Source organism: Chrysemys picta, chromosome 2, assembly GCF_011386835.1.
Source record: "Chrysemys picta bellii isolate R12L10 chromosome 2, ASM1138683v2, whole genome shotgun sequence".
Classification (NCBI taxonomy): Eukaryota; Metazoa; Chordata; order Testudines; family Emydidae; genus Chrysemys; species Chrysemys picta.
Window position 1 is genome coordinate 13,355,831 of NC_088792.1, and position 24,056 is coordinate 13,379,886.

The following is a 24,056-nucleotide window of genomic DNA, read 5'->3' on the forward strand; positions in this document are numbered from 1 at the left end:
GAGCCCCCTCCTACACCCCAAACCCCTCATCCCCGGCCCCACCCCAGAGCCCTCACCGCACACACCCCTCCCCGCACTCCAAACCCCTCAGCCCCAGCTCAGAGCCCCCTCTTGTAACCCAAACCCCTCATCCCTGGCCCCACCTCAGAACCCACACCCCCAGCCCAGAGCCCTGACCCCCCCTATACTCCAATCCCCTGCCCCAGCCTGGAGTCCTCTCCTGCACCCTGAACCCCTCATTTCTGGCTCCACCCAGAGCCTGCATCCCCAGCCCAGAACCCATACCGCCCCCGCACCCCAACCCCCAGCCCGGTGAAAGTGAGTGAGGGTGGGGGAGAGCGAGCGACAGAGGAAGGGGGGATGGACCGAGCGAGGGGCGGGACCTCGGAGGAGTGGCAGAGCCTTGGGGAAGGCCAGGGCAGGGGTGTTCAGTTTTGTGCGATTAGAAAGTTGGCAACCCTATGAGAGCAGCAGCTGCCCGGGTAGCCAGGACCTGCAGAGAAGCTGAAGCAGCAGCCGTGTGGCGAGCTGGAGAGAAGCTGAATTCGAAGCAGAAGGCCCAGGACCCATGCGCAGAGCTGCGTGTGGACCAGGCTGTGACTGGGTGCAGGTCTGTGTGGGACTTGTGGGGGAGCAGCAGTGGCTGCGTAAGGAGCCAATGCGGAGGGGCCCCAATGAGAGAGACTAACTGAGCCTGGCTTAGAAACCCGCAAGCTCCTATTTGTTTGTCTAGAGACTGGACTGGAGCGGGCATCTCAGGCACTAGGCCTGAAAAGTCCCGTCTCCACTAGACTGCCCTGCCCTTTCCTACCAGCCCTGATAAATGACCCTTTCCCTTAGCCATGTGTCTGAGTGGTTTTTGGGACCCAGCAGGGCTAGCACCAACAGTGCTTGCCTTCAAGTGGTAGTACACCTGACATGTGACTGGCACTCTGGGGGGGGGGGGGGCGGGGTTGGCAATCATTAACTCCCTTGTACAACGCTTTCCTTCCCGTAAGACAAGGATGCCGTGAAAGCTTTCAGCTAGACAGCTGTCAATGACCGTTATTAGCACTGACCAACCCCATGGCCATGATCACTGAGGAACCAATGTTGCTATAACTTTTGCTCTCGGGAACGCCTGCATCGTTGCTGTGCCAAGTGTGGATGGTAAAACTCTGTGAATGTTAAGAACTCTAGGTGGAAAAGGGAAAATGTGAGCTCGCGTTTGAATGAGTCAGGGTACAGGTTTTTACATGAAAATGAAGAAAGTCTTAATGCGCTCATTGCTGTTAACGTGCGGCCTTGCAACATTATCATGAGACTTTATCAGCCCAGGCACAAAAATCTTCTTGAGACCACCCTTAATGCCGTGGTGGTGACTGGAGGGAGGGAGGAGGTTTTGCTTGCCTGACAAAGTTACTGACCTGGGGCAAACAGAATTTTACAAGGCCGGTGTAAGCATAGCCAGGCTGTCCAGGGGTTGGAATAAGATGCTCTAAATGTTTGTAGAGCTGGTCTCATTTTTTCTAACTTTCAAATTTTTGCCTTTTTTTTTCTTCAAAATATTTCAAATGTTTTTCATGAAAAATGTTTGCCATTTTTCAGCCAGCTCTAAGTGTCTGTGGGTACGTCTGCACTACAATAAAAGACCCAGGGCGTGGCTGCGGCTGGCCCAGTCAGTGAGCTCGGGCTGCGGAAATAAAAATTGCAGCGTAGACATTTGGGCTCGGGTTGCCGCCTGAAACCCCATGAGGGGGTTTTGTACGATTAGAAAGTTAGAAACACCCCTGCCCTGGCCTTCCCCGAGGCTCTGCCACTTCTCCAAGATTCCCCTTTAGCTTCTGTGATAAGAGCCTGTGGTTTTGGAAGCAGAAGGACCTGCTCTCCAATCCCCCAAGTCACAGGAGTCCCTTTGACTGTCTCTTGATCCGTAGGCTGCTGAGAAAACTCTGCCAGCTGATGCAGTATCGCTGGTAAGGATGAAAGAGGATGATTGAGTGGCATACAGAAACCAGTCAAGGGAGAGGCAGCGCATCCCTGGAGAGATGGCTTCATAACGTGGAGTACTAGGACATTGCGTTAGCAAATAACGAACACTGGGGAATTGACCAAATTGCGCGGAGATCTTGCGCAATTAATACTGACTGAGACTTAAAAAGTTGGCCACGTTTGCTGTGATCATAGGAATATAGGCTCAGACATTTACGCATCTGAATGTACCTTTCTGTACAGCAGCACTCAGACTTGCAAGGGAAAAGAGCAATTCCCTGTGATGAATGCAATGTAGCAGGTGTGTGCATTATGCCATTCTCTCACTAGCCTCATTTAATCCACTTCTGTCTGCCAGTTATCACAGCAGGGCCTGAAAAATGCTCTTAAATGGTGACTTAAACAAGAGGCGTATTTGAGACTCTATTGCAAAAGCTGGCGGTGCCAAGACATGTGTTAAAAAGATGCTCGGGGACAGACTGAAGCTGAGCACTCAGATTGTAGGTTTAAGAATGCAGAATTCGGCACCGTCCATTATGTGTTTATGCTGAAGGTTTCCTTCCTGCTGCAAGACTGAAGGAAAGATCTCTGCAAAGAAACGCTACCTAATTAGATACTAGACAGGCATTGTTACAACCTTTTGTATTAGGGAACAAAAGGGCTGAAGCTCCTATAGTATGTCAGATGCAGTATGATCTAGTGGCAAGGGCACTGGTCTGGGAAACCTGAGTGCTTGTCCTTGCTCTGCCACATACCTATTCTGCGACCTTGGGCAACTCACTGTCTTCCTCTTTCCTCTCCCATCCTTTGTCTGTCTAGACCAGGGATGGGCAAACTTTTTGGCCGGAGGGCCACATTGGGGTTCCAAAACTGTATGGAATGCCAGGTAGGGAAGGCTGTGCCTCCCCAAACAGCCTGGCCCCCGCCCTCTATCCGCCCCCTCCCACTTCCCTACTGACTGCCCCCGTCAGAACCTCCAGTCCATCCAACCCCCCCTGCTCCTTATCCCCTGACCACTCCCTCCCGGGACCCCCTGCCCCTAACCGCCCCCCCCCCCGGGATTCCACCCCCTATCCAACTCCCCCTGCTCCCTGTCCCCTATCCAGACCCCTGCCCCCTGACAGGCCCCCCGGGACTCCCACGCTTATCCACCCCCACCCCCCCGTTCCCTGTCCTCTGATGCCCCCTCCCCCGAGGACCATCCAACCGCCCCCTGCTCCTTGTCCCTGATCACCCCCTCCTGGGACTCCCCACCCCTAACCGCCCCCCGGGACCCCACCCCCTATCCAACCCCCCCTGCTCCCTGTCCCCTGACTGCCCCAAACCCTATCCACACCCCCATCCCCTGACAGGCCCCCTGGGACTCCCATACCTATCCAACCCCCCCGTTCCCCATCCCCTGACCGCCCCCCCCCCCGAGGACCTCCGCCTCATCCAACCGCCCCCTGCTCCCTGACTGCCCCTTGGGACTCCCTGCCCCTTATCCAACCCTCCCGCTCCCTGCCCCCTTACCATGCAACCCCGCCGCCACGCAGCCACGCTGCCCAGAGTGCTGGCAGCACGGCGAACTGAGGCTGTGGGGGAGGGGGGACAGCAGGGGAGGGGCCAGGGGCGAGCCTCTCCAGCCAGAAGCTCAAGGGCCAAGCAGAACAATCTGGCCCACAGGCCGTAATTTGCTCACCTCTGGTCTAGATTGTATGCTTCTCAGGGCAGGAATTGCCTCTTATTACGTACAGCACATAACAGAGTGGGGTTCCAATGAGACTTGGGGTATCTAGGTCCTACAGTAATACAAATCATTAATAGTGTATGTATGCAGGGCTGTGTTAATGAACTACACGCTCATAAGCCAAGTCTAAAAGAAGGAGATTTTTTTATTAAATTTCCCTGTTATTGCTAATGCTGGTTCAGCACTACTGGTATTAGCAGCACTGGGAGCCCTAGTGTAGACAGGGAGCCAGCCTTTTAAGCACCATATTGAATAGATCTGCTTTGTGCAAAATTAGATGACATGTTTCCTAAAATGCCAGAGGCCTATCTACCCCAGTCCTCCCTCCGTTGCTAATACCCATGGAGGTCAACTAGACTTGGAAAAGCTGGGAAAGTTTTTGAAATATTTCCCTATCGCAGACAAAGTTGAAATTTCAGTTTTTACCATGATAGTGGTAAGTGTAAATCAGCACCTGTGAGCATCATTTACTTTACAAAAGACACTAACATAAGGCAAAAAGAATGAGGAGTCCTTGTGGCACCTTAGAGAGTAACAAATGTATTTGGGCATAAGCTTTCGTGGGCTAAAACCCACTTCATCAGATGCATGCAGTGGAAAATACAGTGGGAAGATATATCACACGATCCATTGTCTAGAGCCAAGCTCTAAGATACAACCGAATTTGCTCCAATCCCTCAGACAGAGACAAACACCTACAGGATCTCTGTCTAGCATTCTTACAACTACAATACCCACCTGCTGAAGTGAAGAAACAGATTGACAGAGCCAGACGAGTACCCACTCCAGGTCACCTACTCCAGGACAGACCCAACAAAGAAAGTAACAGCATGCCACTAGCAGTCACCTTCAGCCCCCAACTAAAACCTCTCCAGCGCATCATCAAGGATCTACAACCTATCCTGAAGGACGATCCCTCACTCTCACAGATCTTGGGAGACAGGCCAGTCCTCACTTACAGACAGCCCCGCAACCTGAAGCAAATACTCACCAGCAACCACACACCACACAACAAAAACACTAACCCAGGAACCTATCCTTGCAACAAAGCCTGTTGCCAATTCTGTCCACATATCTATTCAAAGGACACCATCAGAGGACCTAATCACATCAGCCAGACCATCAGAGGCTCGTTCACCTGCACATCAATGTGATATATGCCATCATGTGCCAGCAATGCCCCTTTGCCATGTACATTGGCCAGACCGGACAGTCTCTACGCAAAAGAATAAATGGACACAAATCAGACGTCAAGAATTATAACATTCAAAAACCAGTCAGAGAACACTTCAACCTCCCTGGTCACTCAATTACAGACCTAAAAGTCACAATACTCACAAAAAAACTTCAAAAACAGACTCCAACGAGTAACTGCAGAATTGGAATTAATTTGCAAACTGGACACCATTAAATTAGACTTGAATAAAGACTGGGAGTGGATGGGTCATTACACAAAGTAAAACTATTTTTCCCCTACTGTTACTCACACCTTCTTGTCAACTGTTGGAAATGGGCCATCCTGATTATCACTACAAAAGTTTTTTTTCCCTGCTGATAATAGCCCACCTTAATTGATTTGTCTCATTATAGTTGGTATGGCAACACCCATTTTTTCATGTTCTCTGTGTGTGTATATATATATCTTCCTACTGTATTTTCCACTGCATGCATCAGATGAAGTGGATTTTAGCCCACAAAAGCTTATGCCCAAATAAATTTGTTAGTCTCTAAGGTGCCACAAGGACTCCTCGTTCTTTTTGCTGATACAGACTAACACACCTACCACTCTGAAACCTGCAATATAAGGCAGTGGTTCTTTACCAGGGGTACACATACCCCTGGGGGTATGCAGAGGGCTTCCAGAGGGTACATCAACTCATCTAGACATTTGCCTCATTTTACAACAGGCTACATAAAAAGCACTAGCGAAGTCAGTACAAACTAAAATTTCATACAGACAATGACTTGTTTATACTGCTCTATATACTATACACTGAAATGTAAGTACAATATTTATATTCCAATAGATTGATTTTATAATTATATGGTAAAAATGAGAAAGTCAGCAATTGTTCAGTAGTAGTGCGCTGTGACACTTCTGTATTTTTGTCTAAGCAAGTAGTTTTTAAGTGAGGTAAAACTTGGGGTACTCAAGACAAATCCGACTCCTGAAAAGGGTACAGTAGTCTGGAAAGGTTGAGAGCCAATGACATAAGATATTTATGAAAAGAGCAACCAGAATGAATATTTTCAAACCTGGGTCTCTAAAATTAGACACTTAAGTAGAAAAGTCCAGATTTTTCCCCAGAAACATTGAGCACTTGCAATTCTCATTAGCTTCAGTGTCAATGTAGATGTTCAGTGTATGTGCGCACACAGTGTTCTATTTTATCTAATCTAATTTTAGGGTTTTGTCCTGCCGCCCATCACCATAGTGTCTGGATGCCTTCCAAGTAAAATCAAGAGTAAGTGCAAAGTCCCTGTTGGATTCTATAGCATCTCTGGCACTTCTCCCTTTATAGGGTAAAAACAAATCTACTTAGGGTATTTATTGCTTGTTTTATTTGCCTGATTTATTTGTGTTAGTGTTTCAATTTTATTTTTCAGGGAGTCTTTGAGTCGCTGGGGTATCAGTGTGAAGAATTACCTTGTACAAATTTCTTCTGTAGTCCTTTAAAATTGTGCTGTATTTTTAGTAGAAATCATAAGACAGATGATGACACATTCAAGAATTTTCTGGGGGGGGGTGTATAGGGGGGTGTATATAAAAACATGAGATGTTATCATATAATTAGTGATGTACGTATTGAGAGCAAAAAAACATAATCTGTGCAATCACTGCTTAAGTATGAAATTAACTTTCTCTGATCCATTTCTGCATAGAACGAGGAGAGGATAATGAAGCAGTGTCATGTCATGCACTCAGATGCAGCACATTAACTAAGCCATGGGACAAAATCTGCCTCAGTGTTAGCATACTGGGTTTCCAGCTTGTCTAGTCCAGCTTTATAAATCATGCTTTCTAAAAATATATGGTCATGGATGCTACCTGGACTGGTGACTACAGTGTACAGCAGCCGTGTCATGTATTAGATAAGTCTCTTGGAGTACATCCATCGATGCTGCCTATATGACCCTGATACGTTAAAACTCCTTACACACTTCGTGGTTACAAAAATTGAGACCTTGGAGAAGGTGTCAGGATTTTGTAGTTCCATAGATTCTGCTCAATAGAGTTACTTAGGCCATTTCAGGAGTGTTGGTTTGCTTTGAATAGATCATAGCCCTGGTTCAGCACTGAACATAAGCAGCTGCTTGAGTTCTTCTCTATTCAGCAAACCACTTGCACGCACGCTGAAGTGCTTTGCGGAGTTGGGGACTGTGTTCCCAGGCTGATTGCTCGGGTGGCGACTGTGAACGTGTTTTCTTAGCATTTCCCATCGTAAAAATCCATTTGTTTGGGAGTTGCTACTGGAGCCGTACTCCGCTGTTGGACTATGTATGACATGCCTAAACTATGGGGAAGATTGAAAGGCAATTTAACCCTTTAGTTTCCAGAAAGCAGTTTCAGAAACCCTCAATGCATAGCCGTCCCCAATGGTCTGTCCTGCTGAATTCCTCATTGTTCACCATCCTTCACTGTCCTCCTGGCTGTTGGCACATAGCTTCTTCCTATTGCATACATGGCCCTGTGCTCTCCTATTGGCTGGCACGGAGAGCCAGCAGTTCTTCTGGGTCTCCTTGCCTGCCTTCTTAGCTCCCGACCCATTCCTCCGCACATGCTTCAGTGTTCCGGTTCTGTGCCTTCTTTCCCCCACTCCTCCTCCTGCCAGAGATTGCCTCCCAACCTTCAGGCCTGGAAAATTAAAATCAAGAGCGAGGGGGGTTAATCTGGATAAGCATAAGCATGATAGTTACACAGCCACAATTTGAGACATTGGGAATCAGGAAAACCAGAAACTGACCAGTGGATCAGACCACGAACTAAGCCAGCTTTATGTGAGAACTCTATACCAGTGGTCTCCAAAGTGGGGTGCGTGCACCCCAGGGGGGGCGCCCAAGGTTCCTTAGGGGTGTGCAGCAGGAGTGCTTTTTTTTTTTTTGCTTTGGCAAAACTAGTAGAGCCGATGCGGCAGGGAGTGCGTGCTCAAAAACTTTTTACTGATACGGGTGTGCGATCAAAAAAGGTTGGAGACCACTGCTCTATACCATGGAACAAGGGCACATGAAGGCATTTCCTGTCATGCATAGAGGACTGGAGCCTGTATTTTTATCAAATCCCTAGATTCTTCCCTTTTTAAAATTCCATTTTTCTTCCCTTCCTTTCTTCATGTGCATTTGATACTGTAGCTTTACTGAACATTCCCACTATTTTGTAAGTTAATTTTCTTGTTTTGTTTCCTGCATTTGCCAAAATCCAAAACTCTAATCCTTTTTTTCACAAATATCCAGGAGAGAAAAATCTTCAATAAAGGTAACAACCTTGAAAGACTTAAATTCATGATCAAATAACCAAACCAAACCAAAGCCACCTAGGAGCCAGACCTGCTGGCTGCTTCCGGGGTGCTGCAGAAAGCCTGCCTTAGCGCTGCAGCGACGCCGACTGGACTTTTAATGGCCTGGTCGGTGGTGCTGACCGGAGCCGCCAGGGTCCCTTTTTGACCAGGAGTTCCGGTTGGAAACCGGACGCCTGGTCACCCTACATGGTGACCGCACCAGCCGCTGCTCAGTGTCCCCGGCTGCTGGGCCCGGGAACCACCCGAGCAGCGGCTAGTGCCGCTGGCCATGAAGATGGGCTGAGCAGCAGCTGGTGGTGGCGCTGACCCCTGGGACCCCCCAGAGCAGGGGTGCCCTAGAGGTCCCCCAGAGCAGTAGCCCACTGCTTGCCCCCCAGAGCAGTGGTTTCCTGCCCTCCCCCCCCAGCTAAGATTTAATCAGTGGTGTTTATAGTAAAGGTCATGGACAGGCCACGGGCTGTGAATTTTTGTTTATTGCCCATGACTTGTCCATAATTTTACTAAATTGTCCATGACTAAATTGTAGCCTTGAGCATAATATCTGGCTCTTATATAGCACTTTTCATCAGTAGACCTCAAAGCGTGGTAAGGATCATTAGCCCCATTGTACAAATGGGGTAACTGAGGCACGAGGAGGGTGAAGTGACTTCCGCAAGCTCCTCCAGCAGCACAGCCAGGAATAGAACCCAGGCCCCCTGAAGGTTAGTTTGGGGCCCTGTCTATTAGGTCACACTGCCGCCCCGATATTCAAACATTGCACTAGCCTACTGGCAACCCTATAGCTGTCTCCTGTGTATTCCTCCTCCTTGTCCTTTCTTCCCCAGTGTCCTTGTCATGATCACTTCGGATTGTCAGATCACTAAAGCAGGGACTGCGGCTTGATTTGCTATATGCTGGCTTGTGATTTAGGCTTACACATCTCTGGGAAAGTAAGTACCCCCTATACCAGTTTGCAGGCCACCTGCACCTCGGTTTTGGATGTACTGTGTTCCTGCTCCCTAACACCCCTATGCTGGAGCAGGTGGCTGGACGGGAGGGGGAAATGCGTCAACAGTTGCCCGCTTTCCCCATCCCAATATGCCGGACACCACAGCTGAAATGGTGCAGGGATGGCATACTTTAATGCTGGTATATTACTGTTCTCCTATAGACACACACTTCCCCTCCAGGGCAAAGAGAAGGCAGGGAAGATACTGGAGCTGCCTCCTGGGGTTACTCCTGGGGCAGGCCCGTTTCACACGTCATCTCTTGCTCAGGGCTGTACTCCTAAGTACTGTGCCACCCAGCCCTGCAATGCTCCGCACTATTGCTAACAATGAACATTTACAGTCACCGAGTGCTACAGTTGTTCTTCGTGCTGCATTGTTTACACGGACATTTCGAAACTTGGAGTACTAGCGCGGGAGTCTTAACACGTGAACTGCAAAACAGCGACCACCCTCGGCATGTGGCGGCCGAGAATCAGCTAGAATGCAGAAGAAATGAGCTTCAGAAAAGGCAGCAGAACTCAGCTGCCTGCCCTAATCCGTTCACTGGGAGTAGTTTAAAATACTGTAAATATGAAGTATGTTGAGCCCTGGCCTGTGTGTGTGTCGCAACTAAACCCAAGGCTTGTTTATTATTAGTCTATTTACATATTAAGCCTTGACTTAACTGGCTCCCTCTCCCTTCCTCCAGCACATTACGCTCTAACCTCAGTAAGTGGCCCATTATTCTCCTGCAATAGAGAAAGTATCCAGAATGAGCATCTGCAGTGCTTCCCACATGGCTCCCCTAACCTTACATTTGGGAATATTTCTGCTCTCCTAGACAACTGTCACCAACACGACCATTGTCCTTTCAAACCACCCAGATGCTTTCGCCATCTGCAAGCTGTTAGGAGTACCAGAATACACAGACAGAGCAGATCATACGTACCCTGGGGAAGCCCCAGTCTACTTGAGGATGCCTGGACACAGGCTAAAGAAAGTAGTGGACCGAAACAGGTGTTGAGCCTGGGAAAGGGATGGATGTAAAGGCAGCCTTCCCAATCTGAGCCATTTATGGTTTGCCCATTAGCTTTGCATAGCCTAGCAAAAGCAAAAGAGGCCAGAGTCCCATCTGTGAAGTGGCTTATTAAATATTGCTGAAGACTTCCACTAGCAGCTTGTAACATTCAGTGAACGCGAAAGTCCAGCAAAGCTCTGTTCGGTTTCTCCTGCCAAATTTTTCATGGCAGACTTCTCAACAGATGCTTTAATTGGACATCATTATTAATGGAACGGTACATGAATTAATAGGAGGCCACCAGGCGCCTTCAGTAAAGTCATTGTTTCCAATTAATTCCATGCAGATTATTCTATTAATTCAACTAGCTTTCTACATCACCGGCACATTTGTATGGTTGCTAATTTTAATTATGTGTGTCCTCACTGAATCGGGCTCGTTTGAAAACAAGGGCTTCACAGGCTCCATATTAAAATCACAAATGTATGGATACAATGATGGAGGGAACCGGGAATGAATTAAAAGGATACATTTGTGATACAAACATTATTATGTAAATCCTTTTTAGGGGTCTGATTCTGAGCCATTGAACTTAATGGGAGCTTTCCCATTGATTTCAACAGCTCCAGGATAAGCCTGTAGAGAAATAGTATAGTCATTTAGCTCCCACCCCATAGGGTATGCCAAGTAATAGTGGGTTTTCCAACCCTGGCTTCAATTTTTGCCCATTAAATTTAGGTTAGTTAAATGTCTTAAATGCCTGATTGTGGTTTTGCATCAGCCAGTCTGATACTCTGCCATCTACCTGCCTTGAAGATGGACTGGAAGGATTTTGAGTGCGTTATGCTTGTTAGCAGTTTTGTGGGCACTGAAAATGGAATCCTTGTTAGGGCACTCAGCACAGTGCAGGACATTGTAAATATAACACAGATGGAAAAGAAGGAATCCGGGTGGGAGCATAAAAAGTAGGCAGGATATTTTTTAATGGAATAAAAAAAGTAATTAGTATTTCGACAAAGGGAAATCATATATTACTGGGGCTAACATGAAACACATGCCTGCCTTCACCTCAATCGCTTTGACTTTATTGGTATGTGTATGTAGCCAAAGCTGAGCACGGGCTAGTTTACCTGAGCGAGCTTGAGTCCAGCTAGCGTGGGTAACAATAGCATAAGAACATAAGAATGGCCATACTGGGTCAGACCAAAGGTCCATCTAGCCCAGTATCCTGTCTTCCAACAGTGGCCAATGCCAGGTGCCCCAGAGGGAATGAACAGAACAGGTAATCATCAAGTGATCCATCCCCTGTCGCCCATCCCCTGGCAAACAGAGGCTAGGGACACCATCCCTGCCCATCCTGGCTAAGAGCCATTGATGAACCTATCCTCCATGAATTTATCTAGTTCTTTTTTGAACCCTGTTAGTCTTGGCCTTCACAACATCTTCTGGCAAAGAGTTCCGCACAGGTTGACTGTGCGTTCTGTGAAAAAATACTTCCTTTTGTTTGTTTTAAATCTGCTGCCCACTAATTTCATTTGGTGACCCCTAGTTCTTGTGTTATGAGAAGGAGTAAATAACACTTCCTTATTTTCTTTCTCCACACCAGTCATGATCTTATAGACCTCTATCCTATCCCCCTTAGTCGTCTTTTTTCCAAGCTGAAAAGTCCCATTCTTATCTCTCCTCATATGGCAGACGCTCCATACTCCTAATCATTTTTGGTGCCCTTTTCCGAACCTTTTCCAATTCCAATATATCTTTTTTGAGATGGGGCCACCACATCTGCACATAGTATTCAAGATGTGGGCATATCAGGGATTTATATAGAGGCAATATGATATTTTCTGTCTTATTATCTATCTCAGGGGTAGGCAACCTATGACACGCATGCCGAAGGCGGCACACGAGCTGATTTTCAGTGGCACTCACACTGCCCGGGTCCTGCCCACCGGTCCGGGGGGCTCTGCATTTTAATTTAATTTAAAATGAAGCTTCTTAAACATTTTAAAAACCTTATTTACTTTACATACAACAATTGTTTAATTATATATTATAGACTTATAGAAAGAGACCTTCTAAAAACGTTCAAATGTATTTCTGGCACGCGAAACCTTAAATTAGAGTGAATAAATGAAGACTTGGCACACCACTTCTGAAGGTTGCCGACCCCTGATCTATCTTTTTCTTAATGATTCCCAACATTCTGTTCACGTTTTTGACTGATGCTGAACATTGAGTGGATGTTTTCAGAGAACTGTCCACAATGACTCCAAGATCTCTTTCTTGAGTGGTAACAGCTAATTTAGACCCCATCAATCTTATACGTATAGTTGGGATTATGTTTTTCAATGTGCATTACTTTGCATTTATCAACATTGAAGTTCATCTGCCATTTTGTTGCCCAGTCACCCAGTTTTGAGAGATCCTTTTGTAGCTCTTCGCAGTCTGCCAGGGACTTAACTATCTTGAGTAGTTTTGTATCATCTTCAATTTTTGCCAATTTTACTGTTTACCCATTTTTCCAGATCATTTATGAATATGTTAAATAGGACTGGGCCCAGTACAGACCCCTGGGGGACACCACTATTTACCTCTCTCCATTCTGAAAACTGACTATTTATTCCTACCCTTTCTTTCCTATCTTTTAACTAGTTACCAATTCATGAGAGGACCTTCCTTCTTATCCCATGACTGCTTACTTTGCTTAATAGCCTTTGGTGAGGGACCTTGTCGAAGACTCTCTGAAAATCTAAATACACTATGTGCACTGGATCCCCCAGGTCCACATGCTTGTTGACCCCCTCAAAGAATTCTAGTAGATTGGTGAGGCATGATTTGCCTTTACAAAAACCATGTTGACTATTCCCCAACAAATTATATTCATCTATGTGTCTGACAATTTTGTTCTTTACCAGTTTGCCTGGTACTGAAGCCAGGCTACGGCCTGTAATTGCCGGGGTCACCTCTGGAGCCCTTTTTAAAAATTGGCATCCCATTAGCTATCTTCCAGTCATTTGATACAGAAGCTGATTTAAATGATAGGTTGCAGACTACAATTAGTAATCCTCCAATTTCACATTTGAGTTCCTTCAGAACTCTTGGGTGAATACGATCTGGTCCTGGTGATTTATTACTGTTTAGTTTATCAGTTTGTTCCAAAATCTCCTCTAATGACACCTCAATCTGGGACAGTTCCTCAGAATTGTCACCTAAAAAGAATGGCTCAGGTTTGGGAATCTCCTTCACATCCTCAGCCGTGAAGACCAATGCAAAGAATTCATTTAGTTTCTCTGCAATGGCCTTAGCGTTCTTGAGTGCTCCTTTAGCATCTCTATCATCCAGTGGCCCCACTGGTTGTTTAGCAGGCTTCCTGCTTCTGATGTACTTTAAAAAAACTTTTTGAGTCTTTGGCTAGCTGTTCTTCAAATTCTTTTTTGGCCTTCCTAATTATATTTTTACACTTCATTTACCAGAGTTTATGCTCCTTTCTGTTTTCCTCACTAGGATTTCACTTCCACTTTTTAAAAGATGCCTTTTTGCCTCTCACTGCTTCAGGGCAGGGTTGGGCTTCAGCGCAGGCGAGTGAGCCAGGCTCCGTGCTGGGCTTGTGTTACCCACTCTGCTCTAACATCGCTGCTCTTGTTACCTCCTCTAGCTGGATACACATTAGCTTTGGTAGCTTAGCTGGTGCACAGCTTTTGCTGTGCAGACATACCCTGTGTTAAACCTCCTGCTTCAGGGCTGTGAGGAAGGTTTTGCTTCCTGTTAGTTAGGCACATGTGATGACTAGTGTTAGGGAACCTTTTCCTCCCTTGGCTTCAGATTTCTTCTCGGCATAACTTGCCTGGAACTGCCATCTCTCCAATTTGTTTGCAGTCACAGATTGAGGGCCCTGCATTGTCCATTTAAGTGCTACTTTACCCTGCTCAGCTGAGATTGCTGAGTGCCCTGCCAAATATGTGTGTTTCACTGGGGTAGCCCAGGGTTGGATTGTGTGTTTAGGCACATACCCGACCAATGGTGGGGGCATAAACTGCACCACACCGCAAGTAGCCCCAGCTGGCAGCGTAACTAGAGCTGCATCCCTGAGTTGCAATTCATAGAATCATAGAACCATAGGACTGGAAGGGACCTCGAGAGGTCATCTAGTCCAGTCCTCTGCACTCATGGCAGGACTAAGTATTATCTAGATCATCCCTGACAGGTGTTTGTACAGCCTGCTCTTAAAAATCCCCAATGATGGAGATTCCACCACCTCCCTAGGCAATTTATTCCAGTGCTTAACCATCCTGACAGCTAGGAAGTTTTGCCTAATGTCCAAACTAAACCGCCCTTGCTGCAATTTAAGCCCATTGCTTCTTGTCCTAGCCTCGGCGGTTAAGAAGAACAATTTTTCTCCCTCCTCCTTGTAACAACCTTTTATGTACTTGAAAACTGTTATCATGTCCCCTCTCAGTTTTCTTTTCTCCAGACTAAACAAACCCAATTTTTTCAATCTTCCCTCATAGGTTATGTTTTCTAGACCTTTAATCCTCCCCTGCTTCCTCCTGGATCCCAAAGTGTTAGTGACTTACTGCTGTTCATTTCATCTCTGTTCATCTGTTCATCTCGGGGTTGGGCAGGGAAAGGGAAGCCAAGGCTGTGTTCCTCCCCCACCAAACTGTTCCTGGGGCGGGGGGGAGTAAGCAGGCAAGTAGTGCCAGGGATAGCCTAGGTCTGGGTAGCTTGTGTAGCATTGTAAGAGGGGTTCTTCTTCCCCCGCATGGCCATGCAGTCCAAGTCACTCTCTACCCTGCTGTGAGCACAACATGACGGCTAGACTATGCCGCACTGCGAGGTAGGGGAACCACTGCGAGACTTGAGGACCTCAGTCTGAGGGCATGTAACTCTGTCCCTCAGGTGGCTGTTGCTCATATGGAATAAGACGACTCCTGCCACCAGCTAACAGAGTTTCTCCTTTAACACAGGTTGTAGAAGCTTGTGTCTTTGGTCCTGAGTTCTGTTCCCAAACCTACTGGCGCTTGCAGCTGTACACTCTTAGCGTGCGGTGCATACTGTTGGCAGCAGTGAGGAGCGGCCACCTCAAACCTGCTCAGGTTTGGCCAGGCCGGCCCTCTGTCGTGACCAGGGGGAATAGCAGGGCCAAAGTTGAGTGAGTGGTGGTGCGATCTGGTTAAAGGAGGTGTCAGAGCTGCGCTGCTCAGGATTAACCCTGCGGCCTCTGTGCACCAGGTCGCAACACCACTCGCTGACTGTACATGCCTCCCCCCCCACCCCATCACAACAAACAGAGGGGCCGCGGGGCCAAACCACAGTGGGCGCACTGGGCAGTGGGGCAGCCAGTGCTGCTGCTCCTCGCCGCTGCTGTGGGTCTGGCTCCTGGGTCAGGGCTCTCCTTCTGGGGCCTGTGCAGCCTTGCACTACTTTCTGCAGCCCGTGTGCCCTCTCAGGGATGGGGAGTGATGCTGCCCCAGGGCAGGCTGGGAGGGAAAGCAGGGGCTGAGGGTGATAGCGCCTCGCCTGCTGAGTCTGTGGGGCCAGCAGCTGCAGTGGGAGTGTCTCCACAAGGTTGAGGGAACGTACCACGGGAACAATTTCTTAGGGTGCCCTTGCCCACCCCACCATTCCGCTTAGGGTGACCAGACAGCAAGTGTGAAAAATCGGGACAAGGGTGGGGGGTAATAGGAGTCTATGTAAGAAAAAGCTCCAAAAATCAGGACTGTCCCTATAAAATCGGGACATCTGGTCACCCTAATTCCGCTGAGCCTGGTGGACTGCTATGAAGTGGTTCTGCAGTGTCACTTGTATCAGAGAGATTGAATTCATAGATTTGAGGTGAGAAGGACCTGGCTTCAGATCATCTGGTCTGATCCCTGTACATCGTCAATTATTACAATAGGCTTTTCCCAGCTCCTCAGTAGTCTCGATAGCTCTGCTGTGATGCTAACTGAATTCCTGAAGTCTGTGGATCACCTCCTTTCTGATTCCTACCGTTCATAGGACTGTGCAACAGGGAAATGTGAAGGGAGGGGAGTGCATCTAAACCTTTGACATATTTATCCTTAACTAAAAAGGAGCAGTAAAGGACATGGATATAAGGATGGAATTAGGCAGAAGACATTTGTACCCTAGATCACTGAATTGTCCCTGCTGAAGGGAAAGGAGAGACATATTTGCACCCCAGGCTTCTGTAATTTTAAACTTGTGCTTCGGTTCCTTCCAGTGACAGGGCTGTACAGTTCCTATTCCAGCCACTGGCCTGTGGATACGTATCAAGGGTGGTAAACGGAGTAGAGAGGTCAGCAACTTCATTAGCAGTTTGAACAGGAGATTTCACTCTGACATAATGGTGGCAGCTTTCCTCGTAATCCTTATGTTAGGCCCCGGGGGTTAATTATACACCAGCAAATCATAGCAGCGTGCTAACAATTCTGCAGCTGTAGCTGAGATGGCATTTCAGCCACGAGCCCCTGATCTCTTATTTCTTCCTAGTCCTCCCTCTGACACGTCCACTGTCATCCTGGGAAGGTATTTCCTGTGTGCCGCTATCCTGATTTCCCACCTATCTGCAAGCTGAGCTAAATCCTGCACAACGGCCATTGTCTACCCAACGTGCCGTGCTTCCTATTGACACAGAAAGGGACTTCGCTTGCCCTGGCGCTTTGATTTTTTTTCATGTCATTTGTGCACAGGGTTTTGTGATCTACCATCTGTTGCTGGCTTACCCCATTTGGTCCCCTTGGAGCTCCTTCTTTCTTTTTAAAATTCAATGTAATTATCTTTAACCCCTTGTGCCAGGCTGCAGATGCTGTCCTCTGTGTACAGGAACATCCTGGGTGATGAGGAGGAATATCTCTATGGCCCAGCCACCTTTACCTTTGGGCCCAGCAGACGAGGATACCTGACTGGGGAGGAGATGGCTGGGCAGGAGCAGGGCCAGGGCTAGGGGAAGTGTGGAACTCATGACCGCAGGAGTTTTCTCATAGGAACATGGAGGGGAAGGATGGTCATGTGGTTAAGGCTTCCATAGAATATCAGGGTTGGAAGGGCCCTCAAGAGGTCATCTAGTCTAACCCCCTGCTCAAAGCAGGACCAATCCCCAGACAGATTTTTACCCCAGTTCCCAAATGGCCTCTTAAGGATTGAGCTCACAACCCTGGGTTTAGCAGGCCAATGCTCAAACCACTGAGCTATCCCTGCTCCATGGGGAGCAGGCTATCCCAAATTCCACTTACTGTGGGTTTTGTTGCACCTTCCTCTGAAGCATGAAAGCATCTATTGCCGGCTATTGCTAGGGCTGGGGTGTTGGACTAGATGGCCCAGGGATCTGGTTGAGCCTGCTAGTTCTCCTAGGCTAGGCCTCAGGAGATCGGGGTTCAATTCATGGCTGTGCCACAGACTTTTGGGGGCAGGTCATTTAATCTCTGTGAGCCTTAGTTCCCCATGCATTAAATGGTGATGATAATACTCCCTTTGGCAGTCTTGTCACTTCAGTGGGGCAGGGGTTTTCTCTCGTTGTGTCTGTATACGGCATCCAGCATACTGCGGCCCTTCTCTCAGGTGGGCCCTCTAAGTGCTACTGTACTGTAAATAACAATCACATGCAATTGCAGTAAATGAGAGCACCTGTTGCATGTATCTGGGAACAGAACTCCCTCTGTATTATTGTGTTTGACTTTACTTCATTAATTTTCTATTGTTCTGCCCTGCCATCTCTATACAGTCTATTTATTCCTCTGATGCTTGCTTCCTAGTGCTAATTTGTCACTGGTATTTCTCATCTTTTTCTGCCCCTGGCTACGCATGTTGCATTGTCTTACCGCTCCTGTGACTTTCAGTGGAGCAGTGTTTGGATTTTTAAAAACGCCAGTGCTTCTGACCCTCTGGGGACATAAACGTCATGCCTCCAATCACGGAATAAAAATATTCAGCGCCCCAGGCTGTGTCTCGCATAAATATATTTTGAAAGTCTGTGCTGCTTTTAAAAATGTTCCTCACTCTAAATACACAGCAGGTTCCATAAAGATCCGAACCGCGACATACTCCGGCAGATTGTGAGTGCGCCACACATGCTACCAACACCCCATCCCCCGAAATGCATTCTCAGTCTTGTTAAGGCCCAGCTGTTGCAAATTCTTGTGCACGTGCTCAACTTAAAGCATGTGAGCGGCCCTTTTGACGTCACCCGAGCTACTCAGCGTGGTTAAAGTTAGGCAGGAGCAGGGCCTTAATCACGCTCATGCACTCTTGATATTGTTTAGTTAGTTCATTATGATTTGTACTGGGCTAGCACCCTGGAGAAAGGATCAGGGATTCATTATGCTACGTGCAGGGACAGTCTTTGCCCCAGAGACGTTATGGTCTGAGAGGCAGCAGGTGGACAGGCAGGGGGGGCGGATGAGGTAACAGTGAAGAGTTTACCAGAAAAAATGGAAGTCTCGGCACTATTGTTTATCTTGTGATCATGTGGGTGCTTTCTTTCTCCATCTTCCCCACCGCGCCACAATTCCAGGCATGCCCACTCATGCTTTCTCTCTCTACAGATCCCTGCACCAACCTGTCATTCGGTACTCATCCTTTCTTAACAGGGTGTGTTTTGAAAACAGAGCGGGGAGAAGTCTCACTATTTTATGTTGTTGTGGTAGCGCCTGACAGCCCCAGTCGTGGGCCGGGATCTCTCTGTGCTAGGCGCTGTACAAACAGAACAAAGACATTCCCTGACCAGAAGAGCTTGCAATTTAAGTATAAGGGAATGTCTACACTTAAATTGCTACAGCAACAAGTGCAACTGGAGCACTTTAGTGTAGACACTATGTATGCCGCAGGTAGGGGGTCTCCCGTCAGTGTAGGTAATCTACCTGACCAAGAGGCGGTAGCTGGTAACTGTCTACACTAGGGGGTTAGGTCAGAATAGCTGCATCTCTCACGGGTGCGGATTTTTTCATATCCCTGTGACACATAGCTATGCCAATGTAAATTCCAGTTTAGACCAGCCCAGAGACCGTCAACAGGTGGATACAGGTCGGCAGACAGAAGAGCAGAAGGAAAATGAGATGACACTGGTGAGCATCATGGGCAGTGGTCTTAGCACCCCAGCTGTCTAACCATCGTTGGGCTTTTTGTTGTAGGCATCTTGGGAAAGGAGTTTTAAGGAGGATTTTAAGGCGGAAATGAGGTGGCTTTGTGGAGGGTTCTGGGGAGCTCCTCCCAAGCATGAGACACGGCATGGGAGAAAGCACAAAGGTGTTTGTTTGAAGGTTTAACAAGTGGGCATTGAAGGCTGGCATTGTTGGCTGATCAGAGGCAGGAATCAATGTTTCAGTAGCATGTGAGAAGTGTTAGGTAGCTTGGGATAGGCTGTGGAGGGCCTCGAAAATAAAGGCAAGTAGCTTGTGTTTGTTCAACTGATTCTTTAATTTGTTTGAATTATTTCCATTGGCCAGCTATTCAAATGGCTTTGCATTTTGAACTTCCCTCGGTAGTTTTCATATAGAATCATAGACATCTTGCACTGGAAGGGATCTCAAGAAGTCCACTCCCTAGCTGAGGCAGGATTAATGCACATGTGCTACTGACACATGCCACAACTTACCAAAGGCAAACAATGAAGATTTGCAGTGGGCATTGTATACTGACTCATATCTTTCCCTTCTTCCACCGTTAGGAGCATCAGATGCCTGCGAAATATTATCCACTGGAACCTGATCACCACATTCATTCTGCGGAATGTGATGTGGTTCCTGCTTCAGATGATTGATCATACCATACATGAAAGAAATGAGGTATGTGATGTGGCTACGGTATCCACTTGTCATGGGCACACTGAATTATTTATTTAGATGTATAAAAATACTACAAAGGGTAGCATCCATATGTTCTCTGCACCCTTAAAATAACTTTAAAAAGTTTGAGTGCATAAACAATATGTGTTGATCAGATAAATATTCATATCTTTTCACTGTTGGTTTCCTTGCGTATTCAGTAACTTCATATAGTGCATTATGGTCTAAGAGAATGTAATACAATCTAGTGCATTGAAAACAGATTACGGAGAGCAGTATACCCTGTCCATCTGTCTATCCCATTATATAGAAGCATTGATGCCTCTAATGAGTAAAGTGGTTTTATATTTACTCCTGTGTCTTTAGCAAATTATCTGATACTCTGGCTCATGCAAAAATCTGCATTAAATTCAAGTATCAGGGGGTAGCTGTGTTAGTCTGTATCCACAAAAACAATGAGGAGGCCGGTGGCACCTTAAAGACTAACAGATTTATTTGGGCATAAGCTTTCGTGGGTAAAAAAAACACTTCTTCAGATGCCCCCACATCTGAAGAAGTAGGTTTTTTACTCACGAAAGCTTATGCCCAAATAAATCTGTTAGTCTTTAAGGTGCCACCGGACTCCTTGTTGCATTAAATTCAGACATTGTCATGTCAGTAAGTGATGTGACATTTATCAACTTGGTCATTCGGGGCCTGATTCACCTCTCATGACTGACTTTGAGAAGGACTTTACCCATTGGAATCACTGGGATGATTGCAGAGTTAGGAGTCATTCCGCGTGAACAAGAGTATGAGTATTGGGCCCTTGAATAATAATAATAATACATAGCTCTTTTATGGGGATTTTCATCAATACATCTCAAAGTGCTCTATAAAGGAGGTCAGTATCGTTCTCCCCAGGTTACAGTAAGGTTTGGAATACTGGAAAAATTCCAGAAGCCTGGAAGAAAGATAATGTCGCCAATATTTAAAAAGAGTAAACAGGGTGACCCAGAGAATTATAGGCTGGTCAGTCTGATGGTGATCCTGGGCAAGATAATGGAGCAGCTGATTTGGGACTTGATTAATATAGAATGAAAGGAGGGCAATATTATTGATGCCAGCCAACATATTTTTGATGAGACTACAAGTTTAGTTGATAAAGGTAACAGTGTTGGTGTAATATACTTCGACTGCTGTAAGACATTTGACTGGATACTTCTGACAGTTTGAGTAAAAAAACTAGAAAAATAAAATTAACATGGCATACATTAAATGGAGTAAAAACTAACTAAATGATAGGTCTCAGAACGTAATTGTAAATGTGGAATCATCATCAAACAGATGTATTTCTAGTGAGGTTCCGCCGGGGTCAGTTCTTGGCTCTATGCCATTTAAAATTTTTAGGAATGATTTGGAAGAAAACATAAAAGAAAGTTTGCAGATGACATAAAAATTGGGGGAAGTGATAAATAACGAAGAGGACTGGTCACTGATAGAGAGTGATCTGGATCACTTGATCAGCTGGGCTCAAGCAAACAATGTGTTTTAATATGGGTGAATATACACATCTCGGAAGAAAGAATGTAGGCCCTACTTACAGGATGAGGGACTCCCTCTTGGGAAGCAGTGACAATGAAAAAGTTCTGGGGGTCGTGGTGGATAATCAGCTGAACATGAGCTCCCAGTATGATGCTGTGGCCAAAAGGGCAAATGCAGTCCTTGGATTCATAAAGAGGGGGATATCGAGTGGGAGTAGAGAGGTTATTTTACCTCTGTATTTGGTACTGGTGGGACCACTGCTGGAATCCTGTGTGCAGTTTTGGGTCCACAAAGCAAGAAGGATGTTGATAAATTGGAGACGGTTCAAAGAAGAGACACACAAATAATTAAAGGATTAGAAAACATGCCTTTATAGTAACAAACCCAGTCTAGGTCTACGCTACGGGGGTGGGGGTTTCGATCTAAGATACGCAACTTCAGCTACGCGAATAGAGTAGCTGAAGTTGCATATTTTAGGTCGACTTACCTGGCTGTGAGGACAGCGGCGAGTCGACCGCTGTCGCTCCCCCGCCGACTCCGCTTCCGCCTCTCGCCGCGGTGGAGTTCTGGAGTTGACGGCAGAGCGATCGGGGATCGATTTTATCACGTCTACACTAGACGCGATAAATCGATCCCCGATAGATCGATCGCTACCCGCCGATCTGGCGGGTAGTGAAGACGTGCCCTCAAACACTTCAATCTATTTAATTTAACAAAGAGGGTTAAAGGGTGAGTTGATTACAGTCTATAACTCCAACATGGGGAACAAATATTTAATAATAAACTCTTCAATCTAGCAGAGAAAGGTATCATACAATCCAATGGCTGGAAGTTAAAGTGAGACAAATTGGAACTAAGATGTACATTTTTAATGATGAGAGTAATTAACCATTGGAACAACTTACAAACAATTGTGCTGGATTCTCCATCACAGACCATTTTTAAATCAAGATTGGACGTTTTTCGAAAAGATCTGCTCTAGGAATTATTTTGGGGCCGTTATAGCTGTATTAGACAGGAGGTCAGACTCGGTAATCACAATGGTCCCTTCTGGCCTTGGAATTTTGAGTTTTGACTTCATGGGAGTAGAATTAGTCTAATGCTGAGTGATTTAAAAACAACAACAAATCATCCAGGGTTTAAAATGGACTTGTATATTTTTGTTCCAGCCCTGGTGTCGGTGTATTACAACAATCTACAATTATTTTATGGTGACCAACTTCTTCTGGATGTTTGTGGAAGGCTGCTATTTACACACTGCGATAGTGATGACTTACTCCACAGATAAGCTGAGGAAATGGGTCTTCCTCTTCATAGGATGGTGTAAGTGCCGTGTCCTTTTAAACTCCTGTACTATAGGACAGTCAGTGTTAAAGAAGCGATATAACCAAGATTGACAACAACAAAAAATCCCAGAGAAGTGATATTTTTGTCATTCAAATCTCACTCCATTTAACAAAGGCAGATATCAGAACAGGTTGAGTTAAATGTTGATATTTAAATATACTTTAATGTCACAGCTCAACGCGGGCCAATGAGTGAAAGGTTATGGCTGAGGTCTGCGTCTTTCACTCAGATCATTGTGATTTTATTCCCAACCATGGCTGGGGTTAAGGCAGGAGCATCAGGTGCTGTGTGCATGACTCAGCAGTTTCAAGGGGCAGCAGTTCACAGTGGTGTTGCTTCCGGTTGATCAGCCGTCCCTAAATTGTCTGTATTTGTTTAACACCACAGTGCTCTCAGAATAGCGGGAAACAGGAGACATTGTCCCTGGCCTTACAGGCCCTTACAGCCTTAAAACAGACAAAACAAATCAGACACAAGGAAAAACACTTCAGCATGGAGTTAATTGGGCCGCTTTCCGTGCAGGAACAATGTTGCAGCTGCATTTGAGGTCACTAGGGGCTAGATTGTCTTCCTAAAACACAGCCTTTAATAAAGGGTGGTATGTGCCTGTGCAACCCCAGGAGAGGCATGGGGAAGGAAATGTGGCTCCTAGCTTGTTCCCAGGAATTAGTAATCTATGGGTGTCCTAATTAAATTACTACCCCCAGCTCAGCTCTGCTGGCCGGAGCATGAGGTTGCAGCCTGGTAATACAACTCAGATAATAAAACCCCCAGAAAGCTCAACCTGCCTTTAAGATATCGCGTGGAACGAAGAAAACCTTTTATGATTCGTCCAGAACCTCCTGCTGTTTCTTAAGTAGCTTTTCAATTTTTCTGTAATTGTTGTCATAATCTGCCTCTTATAGAACAATGGCACTAAAACTGTGAAAAGCTCTCGTCTTGCTAGGATTTCTATTCCTTTTACATAAAACTAGTTAGCAGATGCATGAGGTCTATAGCCCATGGCCAAAGGCAGGTATCAATGTTATTCCTTATATTCCCCGCCCCCAACACACACATACTGACTGACAGTGTTCTGTATGTGTGTGTGGATTGTGACTTACTCTTGATCTTTTTTTTTTTAGGTATTCCTTGTCCAATCATTGTTGCCTGGGCCATTGGCAAGCTCTATTATGAAAATGAACAGTAAGTAATGTTAAC

At 46.4% G+C, this 24,056-nt stretch overlaps 1 protein-coding gene across 10 annotated transcripts in view; it reads left to right on the top strand.

Annotated features, from left to right (window-relative positions):
* The window catches only part of CRHR2 (corticotropin releasing hormone receptor 2), a 268,734-nt gene that overhangs the window by 178,232 nt on the left and 66,446 nt on the right, over positions 1-24,056 (top strand). For all 10 annotated transcript variants that reach the window (XM_065582667.1, XM_042859768.2, XM_024100937.3 and 7 more), the window contains 3 exons: positions 19,868-19,985; positions 22,679-22,832; positions 23,981-24,041. In XM_065582667.1, the coding sequence (XP_065438739.1) occupies positions 19,868-19,985; positions 22,679-22,832; positions 23,981-24,041 (333 nt within the window). The remainder of the gene's footprint in view (positions 1-19,867; positions 19,986-22,678; positions 22,833-23,980; positions 24,042-24,056) is intronic.